The sequence below is a fragment of the Haliotis rufescens genome, unplaced genomic scaffold (genome assembly GCF_023055435.1).
Source record: "Haliotis rufescens isolate VD_foot unplaced genomic scaffold, xgHalRufe1.0.p SCAF_3, whole genome shotgun sequence".
In the NCBI taxonomy this organism is placed as follows: domain Eukaryota; kingdom Metazoa; phylum Mollusca; class Gastropoda; order Lepetellida; family Haliotidae; genus Haliotis; species Haliotis rufescens.
Genome location: NW_025964001.1, coordinates 30,286,272 through 30,307,455, shown reverse-complemented (window position 1 = coordinate 30,307,455; position 21,184 = coordinate 30,286,272). Strand labels below are relative to the sequence as shown.

General features: G+C 38.2%; 1 protein-coding gene across 1 annotated transcript; it reads left to right on the top strand.

Moving 5' to 3' along the window:
* The first annotated feature begins 203 nt into the window (after positions 1–203).
* LOC124145677 (zinc finger protein 318-like) lies at positions 204–18,637 on the top strand. The gene is made up of 7 exons (XM_046515556.2): positions 204–586; positions 5,281–7,965; positions 9,604–9,741; positions 10,016–10,115; positions 11,138–11,256; positions 13,332–14,997; positions 16,671–18,637. Exons 1-7 carry the CDS (start codon positions 242–244, stop codon positions 16,748–16,750), a joined length of 5,133 nt encoding a protein of 1,710 aa, XP_046371512.2. The 5' UTR covers positions 204–241; the 3' UTR covers positions 16,751–18,637.
* Positions 18,638–21,184: the final 2,547 nt, after the last annotated feature.

Here is a 21,184-nt window from a genome sequence, read left to right as displayed (position 1 = left end):
GAGTGATCCCGATTTGACAGATGTCGCAATGTCGCTATCTAAAAATTATATTTGTACTTGTGTTTCGAGAAATGTTTCTATTGCATCACATTCCCACACATTATTGGAGGCGAGAGTACAATCGACACAATGTTGTAGCCTAATATCTAATTTCGAAGTTGTCGTAACGAACACACAAATGGTTAGCAGACATGCGTGTTAACAGAGCCGCCATCATGGACGTGCGGAGGAAACGTTGATAATGGTATTCAACTCAAGAGGTCGGTCACGGAGTCGTCCTCAGCTTATAAGGGGTCGGGGAAAGTTCTTCAGGGGACGAGGCAGTGTTACAAATAGAGAAGAAGGTTTACGCATTACATTGAACAATCGTGGCGACAGTGGTGATAGTGGTGTTCAACGATCCTCGAGAGGCAGAGGTTCGACCCATATACAAGATAGACACGGCAGAGATCGTCGCGAAAGTCCACACTTCGTTGGTGATGACAATCGCGATACTCACGAGACATCTATGGAAAGGAAAAGGCATGACCACTTTGAGTACAGAAGGGGTGACGTTTCACCGTCGAAGCGACGATCACATGACAAAGTATGCACCTAAAAATATATATACACAAGTCCAGCACACTTCCAAGTTAGGGAGAGTGTGTTCAATGTGTAGCAGTCTAAGAAAACGTGTCAAACAGAACAACATGCAGCGTGTTTTCATTGATCCTAGAGTGCAAGCAGGTAGTTTATGTTTGGGGCTGTAGGTGAACTCTTAATCAAAATAATTCGTAGCCATGGAGACTAATGGTAGTCACTCCCAACTCGTAGTAACAATTAGATTGATTTTTTTTTTAATTTAAATTTTTTTTTTAAACATTTTCTAATTTATCTTTGGTGTGTCCTGAATGAATAACTATACCAATTTATGTCTATTTTCAATGCATCCTTGTAAGATGAGGACAAGACTAAAAACAGGCCCAATTTTTGATGTTAGCAATGTGTCCCAATGACACAAAATAGTATACAAGACACAAGATATGTATATAATTTTAATCCTTGGGCATTTATTTACAACATACAATGACAGCAATTGAGGTCTGCCTTTAGAATACAGTACCACTTTTCAAATACGTCATAATACCCTATGATGTAATTTGGGATGTTTTGTTTGCCAGATACACCGGCGAAACAATACCTGTGACATTAGGAGTCATTGAGTGTGCATAATCTCCTCTCAGTGATCCATGATCTCTACACCGGATGTCATTAAATAAGTTCAGCATTGTAGAGAGTTTGCAATATTTGTTTAGTAACTATAGCCTGCAGTATCTACTGAAAAGACGTGTGAAGGGACAAAAGGTTATAAAATACACAATACAGTCTGACTCTGACAAGTGACATTGAAATGTAATGAAAAATGACAGCGAGGCAAGAAACATTAATAAAATGTACTTACAAACTTTTCTCAAAATTCATACCCTAAACCTATTGTGTTTTATTTATACAAATTCATTTTAAGAAATGACAAATACACCTAATTATGTTACAACTGCTTCTGACCGAATCACCGGCACTAAGCCATAAAGGGGGCACAGGTGGCCCAGTCATCTAAGACACCGCAATCCGCTTTGCAGAGTTGCATCCCTTGGGTCACCCCAAACCTATGATTGTTGGTTCGAAACCCGGTTCGCCCCAATTATGTTTCTAGGTCCTTCAGCACCATACCCGTGCTCGTGGGTTTCACCAAGGTAGTAAATGTCTGAGACCTGCATCACTTTGTGCTTTCCTCCCACATTTAGCTGACACGCCATAATATAACTGGAACACAGTTAAAAGCGACGTTAAACCCAACTCACTCATTCACTTTAAGCCATCAAAAAATGACCTTCCTTGCAAATTGTGCACAGGCTTTTGTTTCTAGGGATATTAAAATACCTGCCAGTTTCTATTTGAGTCCATGGGAACTGCAACAAAATTGTGCAACCACACAAAATTTTGCAATTGTCACATGCTTAAGGTATAATTCTGTTCCAAATGTACCATTAAAGATTTTTTTATAATTCAAATTAATTTCTAGAAATGAGATAAGCATAATTATTTACTTACAAACACATCTGGCCACATAAAGCACTAGCTGTGAGGGACTAGTCTGGGGGAATATCCCAGAAACAATAAAGGACCAACAGTAACTGGCACTGGTTATAGACCATCAAAAGTATGCAGGAATATTTTACATGTTGTTAGGGTTTGTATTTGTAATGGTAAATGCACAGGCGTTAATAATGTCTCTTTCTTGAGATACGTACCTTAGCTGTAATATCATATGAATTTTTTTTGGCTCGGTTCCTCAGTTGGCGTCCGTGTTCCCTTGCCATTCCGAGCCATAACTTGAAAACCATTTTATGTTTTTGAACAAAAGTTGGCACATGCTTTGCTCATCAGCTGAACTGGGGCCTTTAACTATTTTAAGTTTTTCCAAAAAAAATTGTGGGGGGGGGTACATTTCCATGGAGATAATATGGACTTAGTCTCAAAAACTCCAGGCTTCGTTTCTGAGCAATTGCTCTCAAACATAAATATTTTTGCATGAAACTGTACATGTGTAATAAACATGATCAATGACCACATGCTTAACTCTTTCCTTTTTTTCACTTTTTTATTGTTTTTGGAAAGAATGCATTATACCAGATACCTTCCTCCATTTTGTATTGTGCGTTCAAAATTTGCATGAACTATTTCTTTAGCAACCAAGGCACCTCAATGATCGTGTCCATTTTACAGCAACAACAAGTATCCATACCTGTTTACAGAGACCTCTTTAGCCCTTGGTCCCTGTTTTGCGATCTTTAGGGTTAGTTTAGGATTTGGGAAATTACTTACCTTTTATAGTTGAAAGTCCTCTAAACTGTCGTTCATCTGGTCCTGAACAATAGCTAGAGACCTCCGGCGAATGATGATTATATCTATTTGCTATAAAGGTAATTGACATACACGGTCTAGTTCCACTAGACCTGTAGTGGTGCGTGGAGCTCAATTTTAATGTTAATTATTACCTAAATTTCTCCACTTTTATTTTCTCTATTTTCGTGCATGATTATCCTATTATAGGAACATCACATGAACTCATCCAGTATTGTAGGTATCCGGTGTAACGCATGTGTACCATTTTGTTATTTCTTGTGTTTCCATGGAAACAATGTGGAAATTTTTAAGAGTCTTTCTACCAAGGATAAGGCTACTGATTGTTCATTATAGGTACATCTACTTGCATAATACAATCTATCACCCAAACTGCTGTTAAAAGTTCAATTGTCCTATCTGCCATAATCAGTCAACATGGCATCAATCGTAATGGTGCTTCATCAATTTATTAATCAGTATCTATACTCATATTTTTTTACTGTTGTTTTGGGGTTTGCAAACCCATTTATAGCACTTGAACTAATGTATGAAAAAAAGGAGTTGGGACATATTCTTCAACAATTGGACAATTCATCATCCTGACTCTGCTCTGGCTCAGTTTTTCTTGCCATCTGATAGACAGCTCTGGATGTCTTTTGTGGAAACCATCCTACCAGGCTACGCCAGGTACCAGGTTTCTTAAAATACTGAACCCCATTGTGACAGCTTGGACAACATTTGCAATTTCATTCTCTATTTTGTCAGGGAGTGCTGAAGGTCTGCTGACGATGCAACCAATTTCCATCCTACGTTTATCATGATCTTGTATCATACACTTAGGAATACAGTACAGGGAAACAGCTTTGCCATAACTAACTGGGCCTGATTTTATGACTGAAACTGCGTCTTTTCCAATTTTACAGGATCATGTAGGTACTCTTTTTCTTCTCGGTACACGACAAGTACAAATTGTCAAAATAAATGTCAGGATTTCTTTTTACATCATTAATTATTGCTATTTGTTAATATTATTACTATTTGATACTATTTATTATCATTTCATGTATTTATGTCTATTTCTAAAGAAACCTTTAGCTCATTAACCTCATTTCCACTAAGTTTTGTGAAATATCCTATTTGACAAGGGCGGGGTAATTCTGTCCACTTTAAATCCCTGTTTGACAGCTTAATTTTTAATTGAATTGATGTTACATTTTATTATACTTTAACATGAAATTAATGTGTCCATCCTTATATATGACCTTTCACTCAGTTTATTGAATATTGTCTCATAATGTGATGTTACATTAATAGATAAATATAATGAGTAATGTGTTTGGAAAAAATAAATAGATTAGTTCACAAAACATAAAGACACCATCATGACCATTGATCACTTATTATATATGTAACCTATGATAAAAATTGTTGTGTAAAAAAACTGTGCGGCGGCAGACCACTCTCACTCACAAAGGTTTTTAAACAATCCGAAATCAAAGTCAGTTCTTATGTATTTATCTGATGGATTGTCTGCATTGCTTACTTCAATGTGGTGCAAATGACCAGCTTAGAAAGTGCTACTACTGGAACTGCCCAAACTCTGTGCACTGCCTAATTGTTTCAAACATGTTTAGTGAGTTGGTTCAACTTATCCTGGAGTACCAGTAGTTGTGCAGTTTTTCATATTTCTGATATGATTTCTTTTTGAAGTTTTTTTTTTTAAAGTTTTTTTTTTTTTTGTTAAGGACCAGTGAAGATTTTGGGTAGAATAGGTCTGTCTTCAGCAACCCATGCTTGTTGCCATAAAAGGCCGCTATGGTTGTCGTAAGAGGTGACTAACGAGATCGAGTGATCAGGCTCGCTGACTTGCTTTGATGCATGTCATTTTATCCCAATTGCATGGATCGATGCTCATGATGTCAATCACAGGATTGTCTGGTCCAGACTTGATTATTTACCGGCCGAAGTCATATAGTTGGAATAATGCTGAGTGCGGCATTGAACAACAAACAAACAAACAAGTCTCATTAAGAATACTCAAAAATACAGAAACAGTTAAATTAAGAAGTACCATAGAAAACTTTGAGCTAACTGGATAAAGATCTTGGAATGTTTTAGTTCCCCTGGACTGCTGATTTATTTTTATAAAGGTACATGGGTGATTGAGTAGAAAATGTGCAAGGATGTTCAATACTCTTTCATCATGAGAACCAGGTGAGGTAGTTATTCTATTCTACATATTATATCAATGTTCATTTGAAATACCGGTAAACTTTCGGTTTTGTTTATGACATAATTCATGATTAGATCAATTTTTCAATTAAACATCTGCAGTACTTTCCAGCTATGATTAAAGAGTGAAAAAAAACTTTTTATGTTCTGTCTATGTTTTAGATTGATTTGGCAGCAGATGCAGAATCCTTGAGAATCACGGTTGGTAATGAAAAATTCTTCAAGGACAGCAGAGCTAGTGATTCTCCAAGGAGAGGTACCCCATTGTCTGAACGCTTAGGACCGCCTGTAGATATGGTTGAACAGTTGACAGGGCCTTCCGGAACAAGAGACTATGGACCAAGGGGGAGGTATTCTGATGATGGCTTTGATAGCAAGAGAGAGAAGTCTTACTGGCAGCACGAGGACACACAAAGATCAGAAAAGTATAAGAGAAGTGATGACATTCAACTTGATAGATATAGTAAGAGAACCCCGGGTGATGATAGTCAGTATGACAAAGCTAGAAAGACTGGATCAAAGGATCAAGATTGGAAAGGTAGTCATGATGAATACAGTGACAGTTGTCAAGACCACCAAAGGGCAACTTCTCGTCATTATCGGCCCGACCATAGAAACGTGGATAATGAGGATGTACATAGAAGAAGTCGAGACCGATACGACAAAGAAGATTTCCGACATGGTAAAAAGAAATATGATAGATACAAGGATTGTGATGACTCCAGAAGAAGACCCTTTTCCCATGAGAAGAGGGATGATTTCAACAAGAGTTATGAAAGTGAGAGAAGAAGAGGATCTGTTGATCGTTTTGAAAATCATGATCATGATGTCTATGCAAATGAGTATAAACATGAGGTTGAAAGAAATAGATCTCACAGCCATGAAAGGAATAACAGAGTGGCAGGCCATAGGGAAAGTGAATCAGGCAGATATTCACCGAATTCAGAGAAAAGATCCCCAAGGTCTGAGAGGGAGAAACGAGGTAGCTTTTTTCAACAAGTAGATAAGGAATTATCACCATCTGGGATTGGCAATGTAATTCAGAGTCAAACACCACCTGTTGCTGCTAAACCTCTCAAGTCAATCCTCAAAAAAAAAAGTGACTCAGCAAGTGGGAATACTGCAAGTACCCAAAGCGGTGTTGCAGAGCAGGTCTCAGACTTTCTGAAAAAATTTCAAGCACCTCTCCCCTCGGATAATCTTGTCAGTATGGAGATGCAGTTTAATTCAGCATTGCGGAGAAACACAAATGTGCCAGGATTTGTGCAGAACGAGATGGATGCAGATGATGAAGAAAAGTTTTTGTATGGGGATTCTGAATTTACTGCTGCTATTAATAAAGCTCAACAGTCACAGGCTCTGTTTCCTGTGTTAGACAAAGAGTTGACCAAATCTCAGATCATGCCAGTGCACAATTCGGAGACAAGTGCAAATCCAAAGACGACAATTGATCCATCTTCATGTATACCGTCATGGATGAAGCCTCAACCCTCCACCGAATCGGGAGGTACTGAAGGAAAAAAGGGGGAGGATATGGACAAAACTGTACAAAATATCTTAAAGTCCATAGGATTCAATTTTGATTTATCGAAACGAATGCAAGAGCTTGCAAAACTGAAGAAGCAAAAGGAAGAAGAATCACAGTTTTCTATCAATAAAAATGCTTCTTTTCTCGGTGGTGGAATATCTAGTGCTGACATCAGAGAAAAACTGTTCAAGAAGGAAAGTGCAAGAAGTGAAGTTGAAAGTTTCTTAAAAGGAGCAAAAGAGAAAGTTAAACATTCTGATGAAGGATATAAAGACTATGCTGTTGATCATCACAGAGAAGAACCAAAGGTGTTGCCACATCAGAGTCAAAATGAACCATTTAGGGATGTTGATTTGATCCATCAGCCTAGTGCTGCAGTCACAGTCAGTCAACAGCCTACTCCAGTTTCACATTTTCAGCCTCCCCCTCTGCAGTACTCTTCATTTTACAGTGGTATGTATCCTCCTCCTCCTCTGGCTTATGGTCATCAGGCAGGACATCCAAGTTTGGTACCACCAGGAAATCCACATCTACATCTTCCTCCCACATATAGCTATGCATCACCATACGCCCAGCATAACTATACAACACCAGTTTCTCATCTTTCACAACCATATGCTCCACATATGTCTCCATCTCCAGAAATTGGTCCAATAAAACCAAAGAGACCTACAGGCATTGCAAATTTGACAATTGTTCCTATAGCTGATGATCGAAAAAAACTAAAAGAAAAGTCACCAGAAATGACAAAAAGAGCAGTGAAGCGAGAACGCGAAGAATCACCTGAGTATTCTCGAATTGTGATTGCACCAAAATCCAAATCGAAAGGTGATAGAAGTCCTGCTCAGAAAATTCAGAAGGTCAAAAGAGAAAGAGAAAGCACAAAGGATAAAAAACGAAAGCCTGATGTCGAGGATGAAATGTCTGGTGCAATGTCACGTAAAGACAAAGCTCAGCCAAGCAAGCCTCTTGTGCAGGAACCAAAGGAGGTCAAGCTGAAAACCTTATCAACTTCAGATAAACAAACTCTGTTGAAAGAGTGTGAAGACAGAAAAAAGAAGTTACAATTATTGGAAAAAGAACTTGGCAAACTTAAAAAGCATCAAAATGAAATCATGAGAAGACGACAGCGACAGAGAGATGGTCACAAAGATCCTTTGTTGGTACAAAATAGCAAATTGCAAGAGGAGATATCAATACAAATTAGACAACTGAGAAAAGCTTCAGAGAAGTCAGCCTTTGTCCTCAAACAGGCAGATAAAGAAGACCGAAACAGCCCGTCTCTTGCGAAAAAGGATGTGGAAGAGCCCTCCAAAGAAGTGAGTGGTCTGTTTGTTACTGTTTAGAACTTCAGATAATTTAATGGTACGAAATCAGATTTGCCAAGCTCACGTTTTTTTTGCATAATAACCAGAAATGGTATTTGTCCCCTTGCCTGGTTGTCGGGCAGTATCGGTACCGTTGATCTCGCCAACTGTAATCCTTCTCTGGAGTTGTTTGTTAGGTTTGAGTCTGATTTACTATATGGTAGCCATAGTAGTGGAATATTAATTTAATATTTTCAGATATCAGTATTTCAGAATATAAACACATACAACTTTATGGATAACAATTTCTGCTTTATTGCGTTTATCAATGTTTCCATGTAGCTTCTTCCACCGTTATCAAGCTGGAGTGACCACAACCAAGTAATGCACAGTATATATATATACAGGCTATGTTGTTATAAGCAGCAGATTAACATTAACAACAAACAAGTAATGGGTAACAAGAAGCACACAAATAATTGAATGAAGCCAGATGTACAGGAAGGATTAAAAAGTTGTAACAAGTTGACTGGAGAGTCTATTGCTTGATTAGATCATGTTAGATCTTCATAGTCAGACGGGACGTAAAACCCTTGATCTTTGTTGATCAAAGGTTTGTGATGGCAGATTTCTATGGCTTCCAAGAGTTTGTCCTGATGTTTAGTAGAGAGGATTTGGACTGTGAAACTGAATTGATCGCTGGGAACTTCTGCTGGTGGTCTGAGAGGGCTGATTTGCTGAAGTGTTATGTTCAGTGAAGATGGTATTGATGCCTGCTTGTTCCCTAAGTAATATGGTGATTTGATGTGAAGCTAATGTAGGGTGGGGTGATGCAGATGTAGGATAAGGAGAGTTGTTGGTTGTCTCTGTATCCTTGGTGAACTTTACTTGGACCTGTTGTGTGTTGTCACTGTTCAGGTGCTGGTGTAAGTGAGGTGGGGTCCTGGTCTTTTCTGAGGATGACAAAGGTGTCATCTACCGTCCTGTCCCAGCATTTAGGTTGGATTTATTGGGATTGGGGCTTCTTCAAAATGGGTCATGTTGATTGCTGTAAAGATGAGGCAAGAGGGGAACCCTTTGGGGGGGGGGGGGGGGGTGTGTGTGAATCTGCTCGTTGATGTCGTCTCCCTGTGTATAGTCCACTCATTACTCGGTTGTCACTTCAGCTTGATAATGGTGTAAGAATGTACATCAAAAAGTTGTTAAATGCAATAAACTTAAGTACTTTCAGAAATAGTGGAAAAATGCTTTTTATCTGTTTAAACAAGATAGAATGTTTCACAGACTGTTCCTATTGAAATATTGAGTAACTACCAATCTACTTAGCTGTCGTTTGAAATATATCAGTCCTATCAACAGTTTTATAGGAGAAAAATTCTAACAAAAACAGCAAGTTTGCCTAATAATCATGATAGTGATTGCTTTTGATACATTCATTAGATGCAATATTTTTGTTTCAATATGTACTCACAGAAGATATGTGTGAGTAAAATCATCATGATAATCACATAATGATTATCAGAACTGTGTATTGATCACATACGTTTGTGTAGTCCATGCAGCAGGTTAAAACATTCTACACTGTTTCCAATGTTTTCTTATTTATTGACATGAGTATATCAATGATGACACCATTTCTCTGTAATATAGGTTACAAAACCGAAAAGTAGTGTAGGCATCAAACATGAGTTCTACGACCCAGGTGGTCACTGGTGTGGAGTTTGCCATCATGTATCAGCATCTCTGTTTGACTACTTCACTCACCTGCAGTCAAAGAAACACAAACAGGTAAGACAATGTTGTTTAATGTTTATGATATTCACAGATATGTTTTATGCTTCGCCATGTGTCGTGTTGACAGGCATTGCTGACCTCAGCACAGAGTTCCACCTCCTTGTGAGCTTGAAATCGATAACCAAGCAAAATGACTGTTTTCAAGGAGAGTTCACCGTAGATTTAATATTCAGCTGTATCATCATGATCATATGAGCAAACCCTCAGGATTTTTAAAGTAATTGTGTTTACAGAAAATCTTGACACTGATGCACACTCTTATTTGTAGAAATGCGACCCATATGATCGTCCTTGGTTGACTGATGTCACACAAAATGCTGATAAAGGGCAAGATAAGGGGGCTACCGTGGAGGTGAAGGCAATGAAAGGTAAGTTGTACATACTCTGTCAAGCGGTTCAGCAACCATTGGGTTGGGTAGCCTAGCGGTTAAAGTGTTCACACGCCACGCCGAAGACCCAGGTTCGATTTCCGACATGGGTACAATGTGTGAAGCCCATTTCTGGTGTCCCCCGCCGTGATATTGCTGGAATATTGCTAAAAGCGGCGTAAAACCATACTCACTCACTCACTCACTTCAGCAACCATTGATTGTCAACTTTCTTGATGTCAGATAGATAACTGACAGATGGCGTTTATCTTTAACATGATAAAAATGTCTGATCTTTTTAATTAAAACAATTAGGCATTGATATGAAAAACTTGTGTATGCAGCCAGGGAGCCTATCTTCTAAAATAACGTGAATTCTTTCAATACATCCAAGGCAAAGTGGAACTTTTCAGGTTACTCACTTACTCGCTCGCATTCATTCCATGTTCCCTATCTCTTCAATCCCATACCACAGGACCCCATGCTTGTTTGACTGGTTTGGAATGGCTGTTCATTAGGGAAACGATCAGAGTTACCTCCCCTTCAACCATCACCTCCCTTCTATTACATGCCTTGACTTTGTTTTTCTTTGCACACTTTTGTGTTTCTTGACCGCATGGTCTTCGGTTGATGGCAACAGAAAATTGTCCTCAGTCATCTGCCAGGCTACCTAGATATTATTTTTCAAGTATATGTCAGATTTGACTTGTTGTTTTTCCTCCTACCAAATTTCAAGGAGAAATCTGGTATAAACAGGTTTTATTCACTTGCAGAACTAGTTACAGCAACATATGATTCATAGCCGTTACACAGCCCACTGGGCAGGCACTTATGTTGCGCTCTTTATCCAAGGGTGCTATAATTGCAATGAAAGTATTTTGTTTATTAGTGCATAAAATAGGCTCCTTTATTAAGGTGACGCATAATGATATCACTTAAATACTATGGAAAGCAGCATTACATGCAACAGACTTGCCATGCCTTTTTGGGGGGTTAGTATAAGTCCTTGGATTTCTGTTTAGGTGTGGAGTTCATGATGAGTACAGATGCCTTCTACTGCTCTCTGTGTCATATCTTCAGTGGAGATGTGACAAGTGCAGAATCACATATCAAGAGTGAAGAACATTTTGCCAAGTATGAGGTAAGAAGTATTGTTAATTTCTTTTATTTTTGGTACACAAAATAACAGAAGTTTGAATATTTGATACAATAGTATGCAATTTGCTTCTTAGTTTCGGTGCTCATAACACAAAGTGAATGCACCTCTGACCAATTTAAAGTTACTGTCCTTTGATCATCCTCTTGCGCCTTCACCCATTTCATGTTTCCAGTTTGTTAGCGCTACACTCACTGGTTTCACCTACGCGGTGAACGTCTGAGACCTGCATTACTTCAGACTTCACACTCAGACTTTTCTCCCACATAAAGCTATGACGCCATGAAATAACTAAAATACTGTTCAAGGTGACGATAAAACCATCTCACTCCCCCTGCTTCATAACACTAAGCAAAGGATGAGGAAGTGGGTGGGCCATATCTCTGTCATGTAACAATAAATATGTAACACGAAATGCTCAGATTACCATCCTGATAAGAGGGTCGGTTGGCCTGGAGAGAGTTACATCACCCCTCCAGGTGACCATTGCCAGACATATGGACTACTAATTACTTTTCCCAGTAGGTGCAAAAACACTCTACAGACTTCGGGGGCATGGATGACCCAGTCGTCTAAGGTGCCGCGATTCGCTGTTCAGAGTTGCGTCCCTTGGACCTGCCAGAAACCTTTGATTGTGGGTTTCGAACCGGCTCGCCCCGATTATGTGTCTAGGTTTGTCAGCACCATTCCAATACTCGTGGGTTTCACCGAAGTGGTTAACGTCTGGGACCTGCATCACTTTGGGCTTTCCCAAAAAAGTGAAAAAAGTTGAAAGATAAATTTCGGGGTTTATGCTGACAGCCTGAAATGTTTATGTATGACAGATATATTTTTCTAGAATTTAATTGCCCATAATTAAGGGTGCACATAACACGGATGTGTATTATACGTGAATAAATAAGTCTTGTGAACATCGATCAATTGTAAGGGGTGCTAATTGGGATTGTTCACTATCCAATATATTAGCATATACTGCCGTGGGCGCTTATTAGAGCGGGGCGCTTATTACGTCGAATACGGTAACTGGAATAATGTTAAAAAGCAGCGTTAAACTCAACTCACTCACTCATTCACTGTTTCACTCATTCCTCACCAACTTTTACAAGATTGAGTAATATTTTCCAGAGAAGGGGCCTTTTGTGTGTATTAATTTCACATTTAATAATTTTCCTGATGACATAAAGTCGGTAAAGGCTTCTTAATGCTTTATGGTACTCTTTTTTTAATATTTACATTCACTAATATATGAACAAACAACATTCTCATGTGCTACATGGCGGGGGATATTGATAACACTGTTTCTTCTCATTTCATGGTAATAAGGCTTGAAAAGTACTTTAATTTAATCTTTTTAGCTCACCAGACTGAAGGTCTTTGATATTTTACCTTCACTTAACCTTTGCACTGCAGCCATATTGTAAACTGAAACATCTCGTGGCAGTTACTCAGCCATTTTTGTACAAAATGTAATCAAATCTGGTATTTGTTTGGTTTGTTGTGGGATTTAACATGTATGTTCCAATTATTGCAAAATAATATGTTGTGACCTTTGTCTTGACCATGCTGATATTCTTTCAAGCTCTATATTTGGCCCTGTAAACTGAAATTTTCATTCTGACTCCTGAATGAAAGACAAGTAGCCCAGGGGACAGGTATACTGACACTGTGTCACCTATATGTTATGTGTTGTGTTTCATGAGAAGATGAATATAAAAGTGACATCCTTATGTTTGTTTGTTTGTTGTTTAACGCTTCACTCAGCAATATTCCAGCTATATGATGGTGGTCTGTAAATAATCGAGTCTGGACCAGACAATCCAGTGATTGACATCATCAGCATCGATCCATGCAGTTGGGAAACGATGACATGCATGAACCAAGTCAGCGAGTCTGACCACCCGATCCCGTTAGTCTCCTCTTACGACAAGCACCGTCGCCTTTTAAGGCAAGCATGGGTTGTTGAAGACCTATTCTACCCTGAATCCTCATGGGTCGAAGTCCTTATGTAACAAATGCATCAGTGTAACTATGCTTAATTTTGACATGCTCTTCTCTTACAGAATCATCTACAACAAAATGAATTTTACGAGAAACGATACACTCTTGAAAAGACTGCCTTTTTATCACAAGTGAAAGAAGAACAGGAAAAGAATGGAGAAAAAGTAAAGGTTAGAAAAGGTAAAAGCCTGCAAATTGAAATGGATGAAGTACCTCATGTGGTTGAGAATTTACAACAATCCAAAAGTAACTTGGACAGCCGTGAGCAAGAGATAAAACAAGAGGAAAAGGAAACACCAATTTCTCCGAAACATAAAAGCAGTTGCGAAGATAAAGCAAAGCCACAGAAAGAAGAAAATCCTGGAGATACCAAACAAGAAGAGACAACAAAAGGGAAAATAGCAATAAAACTTACCGGAAAAACTGGGATAAAGCCACAACCTCGAATCCTCCCTCCTTGGACACCAGTTACCAAAAAGGAGTTGTTAAGAGCCAAGAGTAAGTCAGAAGCTGTCCCTGTGAAGAAAGCCATTACAAAAACAGAAAGTGTTCAGCCTCCCTCACTTGACATGTTTCTGACAATAGGAGGTCCCACAACTAAGAAGTTGCCTGTGTATAAACTACGTTCAGGTACAGTAAAGAAACCTTGCAGTGTCAGACCTAAAAGTCCAGATGAAATTAAAAATCAAGAAGGTGAGAAACTGAGTGACACGAAGAGTGACACGAAGAGTGACATGAAGTTACTTGGTATCGAAGAAGATTTGTCAACGCCTATAGCTGCAAAGAAACCACCACCACCAAGATCACAGAATTTGTCGCTGCCAAAACATCCATCTTCCTCTTCCTCTGCTGAAGAATTGTACAGTGTTTTCTATCAGGACTCTGCTTCCTCAGGCCGAGACTGTGCATCAACTATCAACCTTGATGACATACCTATTCCTCCTCCACCTCCTCTGCCCAGTGAAGCAATCCCTGACAATGAGAAACCCAAACCGCAAGATACTCAGAAACCTATTGAAATCTCCAACGTGTCCAGCGACATGATTATGGAAAGCAAAGATATAGCGGTTGATACAGAGAAGAACGGCACCAATACTGATGTTGATTTGGTTGAAACTGCACCAATTTTAGCTCCTGCGATGGATGTTGTAGAACATGAAAGTAAACTAGATGTTGAAAGTTTGAATGCAGCTAGCTGCCAAGATGACATGAAGATGGACAGCAGCATTGCTGTTGTTGCTGATGATACACCGAGTCATGAGCAGATCTCTCTGTCAGCTGAAGTTGAGGGAATCCCCACCTGTGAAAAAGATACAGAGAAAAGTTCTGAAGTTGCAGACAGTACAGAAGCTGTAGAAAATCTGACAGTGAATGAAAATGAAAATGTTTCTGAAGTGAGTGATGTTCAAGAAAATGTAGATGACACACTACCTCCCGAAGAAAGCACTGTCGATGAACAGATAACGGTTTCAGCTGATCTGCAAAAGGATACTGACATCATTGTCGACCAGCCACAAGTGTCTGAGCTGCTCAAAGAAGATACTTCAGAGCACACTAGTTGCCTTGATGCTGAGATCCCAGTCGTTGCGAAGGATTTTGAGGAAGAAATGGAAATGACAACTGAAGATTCTACGGTTGATTTGATTGACAGTTCAGATATTTGTCCAGGAGAGCCTGCAGTGGTGTCATCCAAAGCAACTGGAAGTAACACGGTTACAGATGTTGAAGGTAAATTAAAATCACTTTTCTGCTTGCAAATTAATTCTGTACTCTTATGGTTATGTTGTTGCTCCTTACAGACAAACAGATTGATAGATATTAGTATAATGATAGATATTAGTATAATGATAGATATTAGTATAATGATAGATATTAGTAATAGCCTGCTGAATAAGCTAGTCGTCAGCAATTGACATGGATTCACAGTGCTATTTCGAGACTACAATGGGATATTGTGATTTGGAGAAAATATACTTAACAAATGAACCAATCTGTGTTTTGCAATCACTTGTAAACCATGCGTTCAATATTGGGATCATCCTGATTATTTGTGTCACTATTGTCTGTCACAGGTAGGGAAAACACCAATTCATCTTCTGTGAAACATTCACATTCCATTATTACACAAAAACTATTGTCACTGTCCGAGTTGGACATACCATTAATTAAGTACAATTGATGCTTCATCATTTGCTGCACAGATCAGCAAATATTTTACATAGAAAAGTCTCACAACAAAATAAATGAAAGTAATGAAACGCGAACAATAAACACAATTCAAGAAATAGTGTTTTGCATGTTGTTTACTCACCAAATAGTAAATTCAATTTGTGATGTAAATGGCCTTTGTCACATTTCTGTTTGTTGAAAGAAAGAGGAGTATATTTCAATCCTTTAATCATGCTAATAAATAGAAAGTAGAGTGTACAAAATTAATGATCATTGTTTACTTGGGGATAGGAGAATGTATTTGCCCAGAACGTGTGCAGCCGACCATGACAGTGAATGGAGCAGGCTTGACTGTTAGGGTGTTGTGGGATCAAGCATGTAATTTTGTAGGTAGATTGTGCGATCAAACGTGTAATATTGGAGGTAATTTTATCTAACAAGACCGTATATGGAGCCTCTGTATATAAAGGCTCCACCTCCGCTGTATCTTTGATTCAGCTTTCAAAATTGATAGAGAGGACAAAAGTACAAATGAACCTTATTTATGCGCCGCTTTCATTTTTTTTAATACGATACTTGCATTTATGGTGTTATGATCTATCCAAATCTGCAAAGTTATATATATCCATGAGACTTGCACTTTAACGCGAAGAATACTGAATGACAGATACAGGGTGAACATTTGAACGAAAGAGACTTTACATAGCCCGTGGGAAGTACTGCCATACAATCTAGGCCACCTGTTAGTCCTTCTAGAAATAAAAATGTTCTTTTGTTCCGTTTTCAAATTTTGAATCAAGAACTTTGTCAAAATATTTTTCTAAGGGGTGTCTGGAGTGGAAGTGGACAGTTTGAAACTAGTGCTGTATAGCTCGAGAAAGATCCATGCTGATTGGCTAATGTCGACTTCTTGTCAGTCATCTCACTGGTTAATCAAAGTTCACAAAAGGTTATTCTTAGAATTCATGGGATGTCCTTATATCTTTGTTTTGCAGACAGATCTGATCTTTAGGTGAATCATATGGAGATATGCAATAGATGAACCAAAAAATCATATTCATTCCTGAAATGAATCTATACTGAGTTTAGTGTGAAATAATGTCAGTAAAAACATGTCATATCTGAAGTCACACTTTTAGTTTTAAGATAAGTTTACATGATTTCATTTACTATGTAGGAAACTGGAAAATGTTAACAGATTGTGATGTAGTCATCTTTCTCCTTTGTTTCAGATATTGGCAGCGATGGTAGCGGTGAAAGCGTGCACATGGATAGTGACTTTGAGGTACTCGATGAATATGAGGCTGACTAGTGTTGGTTGTCACTTGCCTACACTTTTTATGAACCTTTCAACATGCTTAGCCTAAATATATTAATGCATTTCTTGCATTTAGTGTTGTGGATAGACTGTTAGGTGTGTCAGAAAGTTGTCAAAACATAATATTTTTGCACACCTATGAGCATTATGATTATGAGGTTCAATAAAGGTAAAGAAAGCTTAAAAACCTAAATCATATGATTTGTGCTTATTGTGTTTATATTGTTATCTCAGCTAGGAATACATACATCCATTGTATATACATTTCATCTGTCATTCATTTAATAGCATTGATATTGATGTTTGGCTTGACAGGACCAAACATCCAAATGAGCTCATATGTCTGCCCATTTGTCATCAGTCCATTGACTTTTAATTTTTGTTTGCTTTGTTAGAAATAAAGAAAATCAATTTTTAAATGTCTTCAAGAATTTTCTTCTGAGGTGGTACCAGTAATCTGAATCATGGATGTAAAGTGTAGTAATACAATGACATTCACATACGTTCATGCAAGTAACCTACGAAAAATAGTAAAAACGCTAACTTTAGAAAATCTTTAAGTATCTTCTTAGAAACTGACAAGGTCTAGATACAGAACTTAAGCTTTATGAAGATGTGTAGGACACATGTTCTGTTTTGTTGTTGTCATTTTAAGATTTTGACCTTGCTTTGGCCTTTGCACTTTTCTCCTAAATTCTCTCCAAATGCATTTCTTTGCACTGTTAACATCATCATCATCTCAGAAACCAGGTGACCAATAAAGCTGAAAATTCACATCCAAAGATCTCACTCCAATTTGTACAAGATATTAGAATCTTCTTTTCAATATGGCCACTGAAAGCAACTTTTGTTAAGGGGCTGTCTTTGTTGATATTTGTATCTGTTGACTACATTTCCAGGTGAGCTACAGTGCCATGGCACTCTCACTTGGCATGCCTTGATATATCTAGAATAATGTTCAAAGCAGAGTTAAACTAACTCACTCACTCACTCACACTTACCAAGCCTTTCCTGCATGTATCATTCTGAAATTTGATATGCTGTAAGTTTGTGCTGTGCAGAGTAACATTTTCTTTTGGAGTATTTGGATTTTTTGTCCAAGTTATGGACCCTAACCATTAAATTACCCATATGGTTTATCTAGTTTACATACAGTTTATCTCGGTTTTCTGCCTTTTCAAAAACACTGGTGAAACCTTTGGGTTAAGGATGCTAAAATTGCATGAATGTCAGACCAGCATGTAACAAAGTCCAATCCTATTATAAACATGGCCACTATAGCCATCATATAAAAAATGTCATTTGTATCTGTTGCTCAGCCATTTCTGCATGTATCGTCATGATGGTACATACTTTATGTTGTGTCTTATAACACATTGTGTTGTGCTGTGTATTGTTATACTGGGCACAACTTTAACCTTATGGCTACTATCAGTGCCAGGGCAATCATGATAAATCTGTAATTTTGGCCCTCTTCATAGCCATTTACGCATGTATCATTGTCTAATTAAGTAATATGCACTGAGTATGTCTGTTGTGTAGACACTTCTGTTATTTTTGTTGCATTTTCCTCTTTAGCCTTGTTAGACCTTCTGGTTTATGATATTCCAGAAACATTCAGGTGAGCTATGAACATGAACTATATATTCCACTTCACAGACTCAATGCTATTATTATTATTATTATTATTATTATTATGGTTTGTCTAAATTGAAATGATAAGCCGTCTTTAGCTTGTCCTGAAGACTTAATTTTTGGATTTTGTTGATAAAAACCAGATTTCTTGAACATGCATGGTAACTACATTTGATTGGCTTATTCAACTTGTGATGTTGTCATGATTTGAAGAAAGGTTGTTGCAAATAAAAGGTCTTTATGAGATTAAGTTGTTTGTCATTTTTAGGGGCGAATGAATTGAATTATTCCATTTGAAGTTATGATTCATAAGATAAATTGTTGTTAAACTGTTTAGTGCTCATTGACATTGATGCATATGATATGATGATATGAAATACTTGACGGTGTGCTGTGAATCAGCTACAATTCCCCAAAGGCTGATGGTCCAGATTATTTGTTTACAAATGCTTGTGGCTAGCATTATGTTTCTTTTAATAATGTCATCTTCAGGTTTTTCTTGGTTTATCAATACAGTACCAGTGCTGTAGCTTACATCAAAGTTTTTTTCTTTCTTACTTTGTTGTTTAACGCCACACTCTGCAATGTTGCAGCTGTATGACGGCGGTCTGTAAATAATAAAGTCTGGACCAGACAATTCATTGATGATATGCATCAACCAAGCCAGTAGCCTGACCACCCGATCCCATTAGTCACCTCTTATGACAAGCTTGGGTTGCTGAAGACCAATTCTAACGAAGGAACTTCAGGGTCAACCATGCAATGGCAAAATGGGCCTCAAATAAATCAAATGTTTATTTTTGATATTATAGGTCTTTGACATGACATGATTAAATATCAAAGCTGTGAAACACAGAAATGGGAAACCAAATCAATCTGAGTCATCTTGTCATCCACACTATCAGAAATCTGAATGTGCTTTCATTGTGGGATACTTCTTTTAATCCAACTATAATCATCAGGGGAGATTTCCAAATAAAGACATTCGATGAGCTTTCATCGTCCTTTCAGTCTCATTGTTTAGGTTTCAAAAAAATATTAACATGTGCCCTTTGTAATATCAAACTCTTCATAGATCATAGGTAACCAATCAGTGTTTAGACATTTGTATCTATAGACATTGCCTAAAAGTTTATTTCCACTGCCCTCACAGGCGGTTGCTCAGTCTCTTGTCTCGCACATTTGCGTTAATCAGCAAATCAACTCGTTGCAGCCAATCAGTGTTGGACAGCTAAGTGAAAGCCGGAGCCTTTTGACCCTTTAAGATGGAGGACACAGCACTGAAAGTCACAACAACACTGAAAACTCAACCGGAAGTGGAATTGTTATCGATCTGTGTTCAACGTGAAGGCAACTTCTATTTAAAAAACGACGATTTATTTACATCATTAATAAATGTTGAAAAAAAGTTGGGAGGATATATTTCATTCTAACCCCTCTTTTATGTGACACGCCAAAAATATGCAAAACCTGTCCCATTTTGATAACTGATCCTTAATGAAAATCTAACTTTACAGGTAAAACATACTTCACAAAACGTCATAAATGGCGTTTGTGGATTGACTTATGTTGGAGAGACAGAACACAAATTATCGACATGGGTCAGCCAGCATATATCGGACATCAACAGAAGAAATTCATACGAATCCTCAACCTCTATTACACCATTGCCATAAATCCTGTATTTTGACTGCAATCACACTGAAACTAAACTTTCAGATTTTCCACAGAAATCCTCTTCACTGTCCACAAAACATTATTAGTTGTAGCCATAATATCACTTTGGACTACAGCTCTTCCATGTGCAAAGGCGGGAAATTCCTCACTTTTTTCCTGTGTGTGCTAGAGTCAATATCTCGGTTGTAGCTGCTCCAACTCTAGCACTCTGGTTATGTAGTCACACTAGTTCTTGTCCGTTCAATTTAAGTTGTCCGTTTGTTTACTATTTATTCTACTAGAAGTTGTTATTGGTTGTATCGTGTGGGCGAATTTCACGTGAGTATCAGTGGGTTTTGGTGCGTTGTGATTTCAGTAATGGCGTATTCAGTAATGGCGTCAGAAGTGCGGCCGCTTTTTGGTCTCAGGGGATCCACATACGTCATGCTGGAAGTGCAGAGATATCACTTGCACTGAAGATCTGCGAAACTCCCCTGCCCAAGAAGGCCTCCAAATTATCATCAAAGAAGCAGCCAAGAAAAAAGGGAAAGCCATTAAGAAAATGATCAAAGATCTCAAGGTACTGAAGGTCCCGATCTCTGTCTGCAAATTACGATCGACGCTACGTCAAGGAGATATAGAGAATCTCACCCGAGTGTCTTTTGATATCAAATATATCAACACGAGTTGATAAAAGTGGGAAAACTCCGAGGCTTGCCGAGGATTTTTTTCCACTTTTATCAACGAGTGTTGATATATTTGATATCAAAAGACACGAGGGTGAGATTTTATTTATCATCCAACATCATTCTTCCAACTTTTTCAGTTTGTAGAAAGTAATAAGCAGTGTCTTAAGTGTAAAAAGTACTGCTAACAGCTTCAGTAGCAGAGCCATTAGTGATGTCATTTGATTTTGACGTCATGGTAACCAATGACGTCACAATGGTCTGCAAAGCATTGTGATGAAATTTCATTGCAGCGATATCTACAGTATAGATATCGTTTGATCTCACCCAAGCGATATCTCCTGTGGGAGCCAGTTTTGGATGATAAATGCTATTGAGCATCGAACTCAAGGATGCGTACCAATTCATCCCTCGTATCAGATTCGCAGACAGTGGCATCCGTTTCGAGTTC

Coding starts and splice junctions, on each gene's coding strand:
- LOC124145677 (XM_046515556.2), top strand. CDS start 242: ATGGTATTCAACTCAAGAGGTCGGTCACGGAGTCGTCCTCAGCTTATA. Junction 9,742..10,015: donor AGTCAAAGAAACACAAACAG/GTAAGACAATGT, acceptor TCTTATTTGTAG/AAATGCGACCCATATGATCG. Junction 14,998..16,670: donor CACGGTTACAGATGTTGAAG/GTAAATTAAAAT, acceptor CCTTTGTTTCAG/ATATTGGCAGCGATGGTAGC.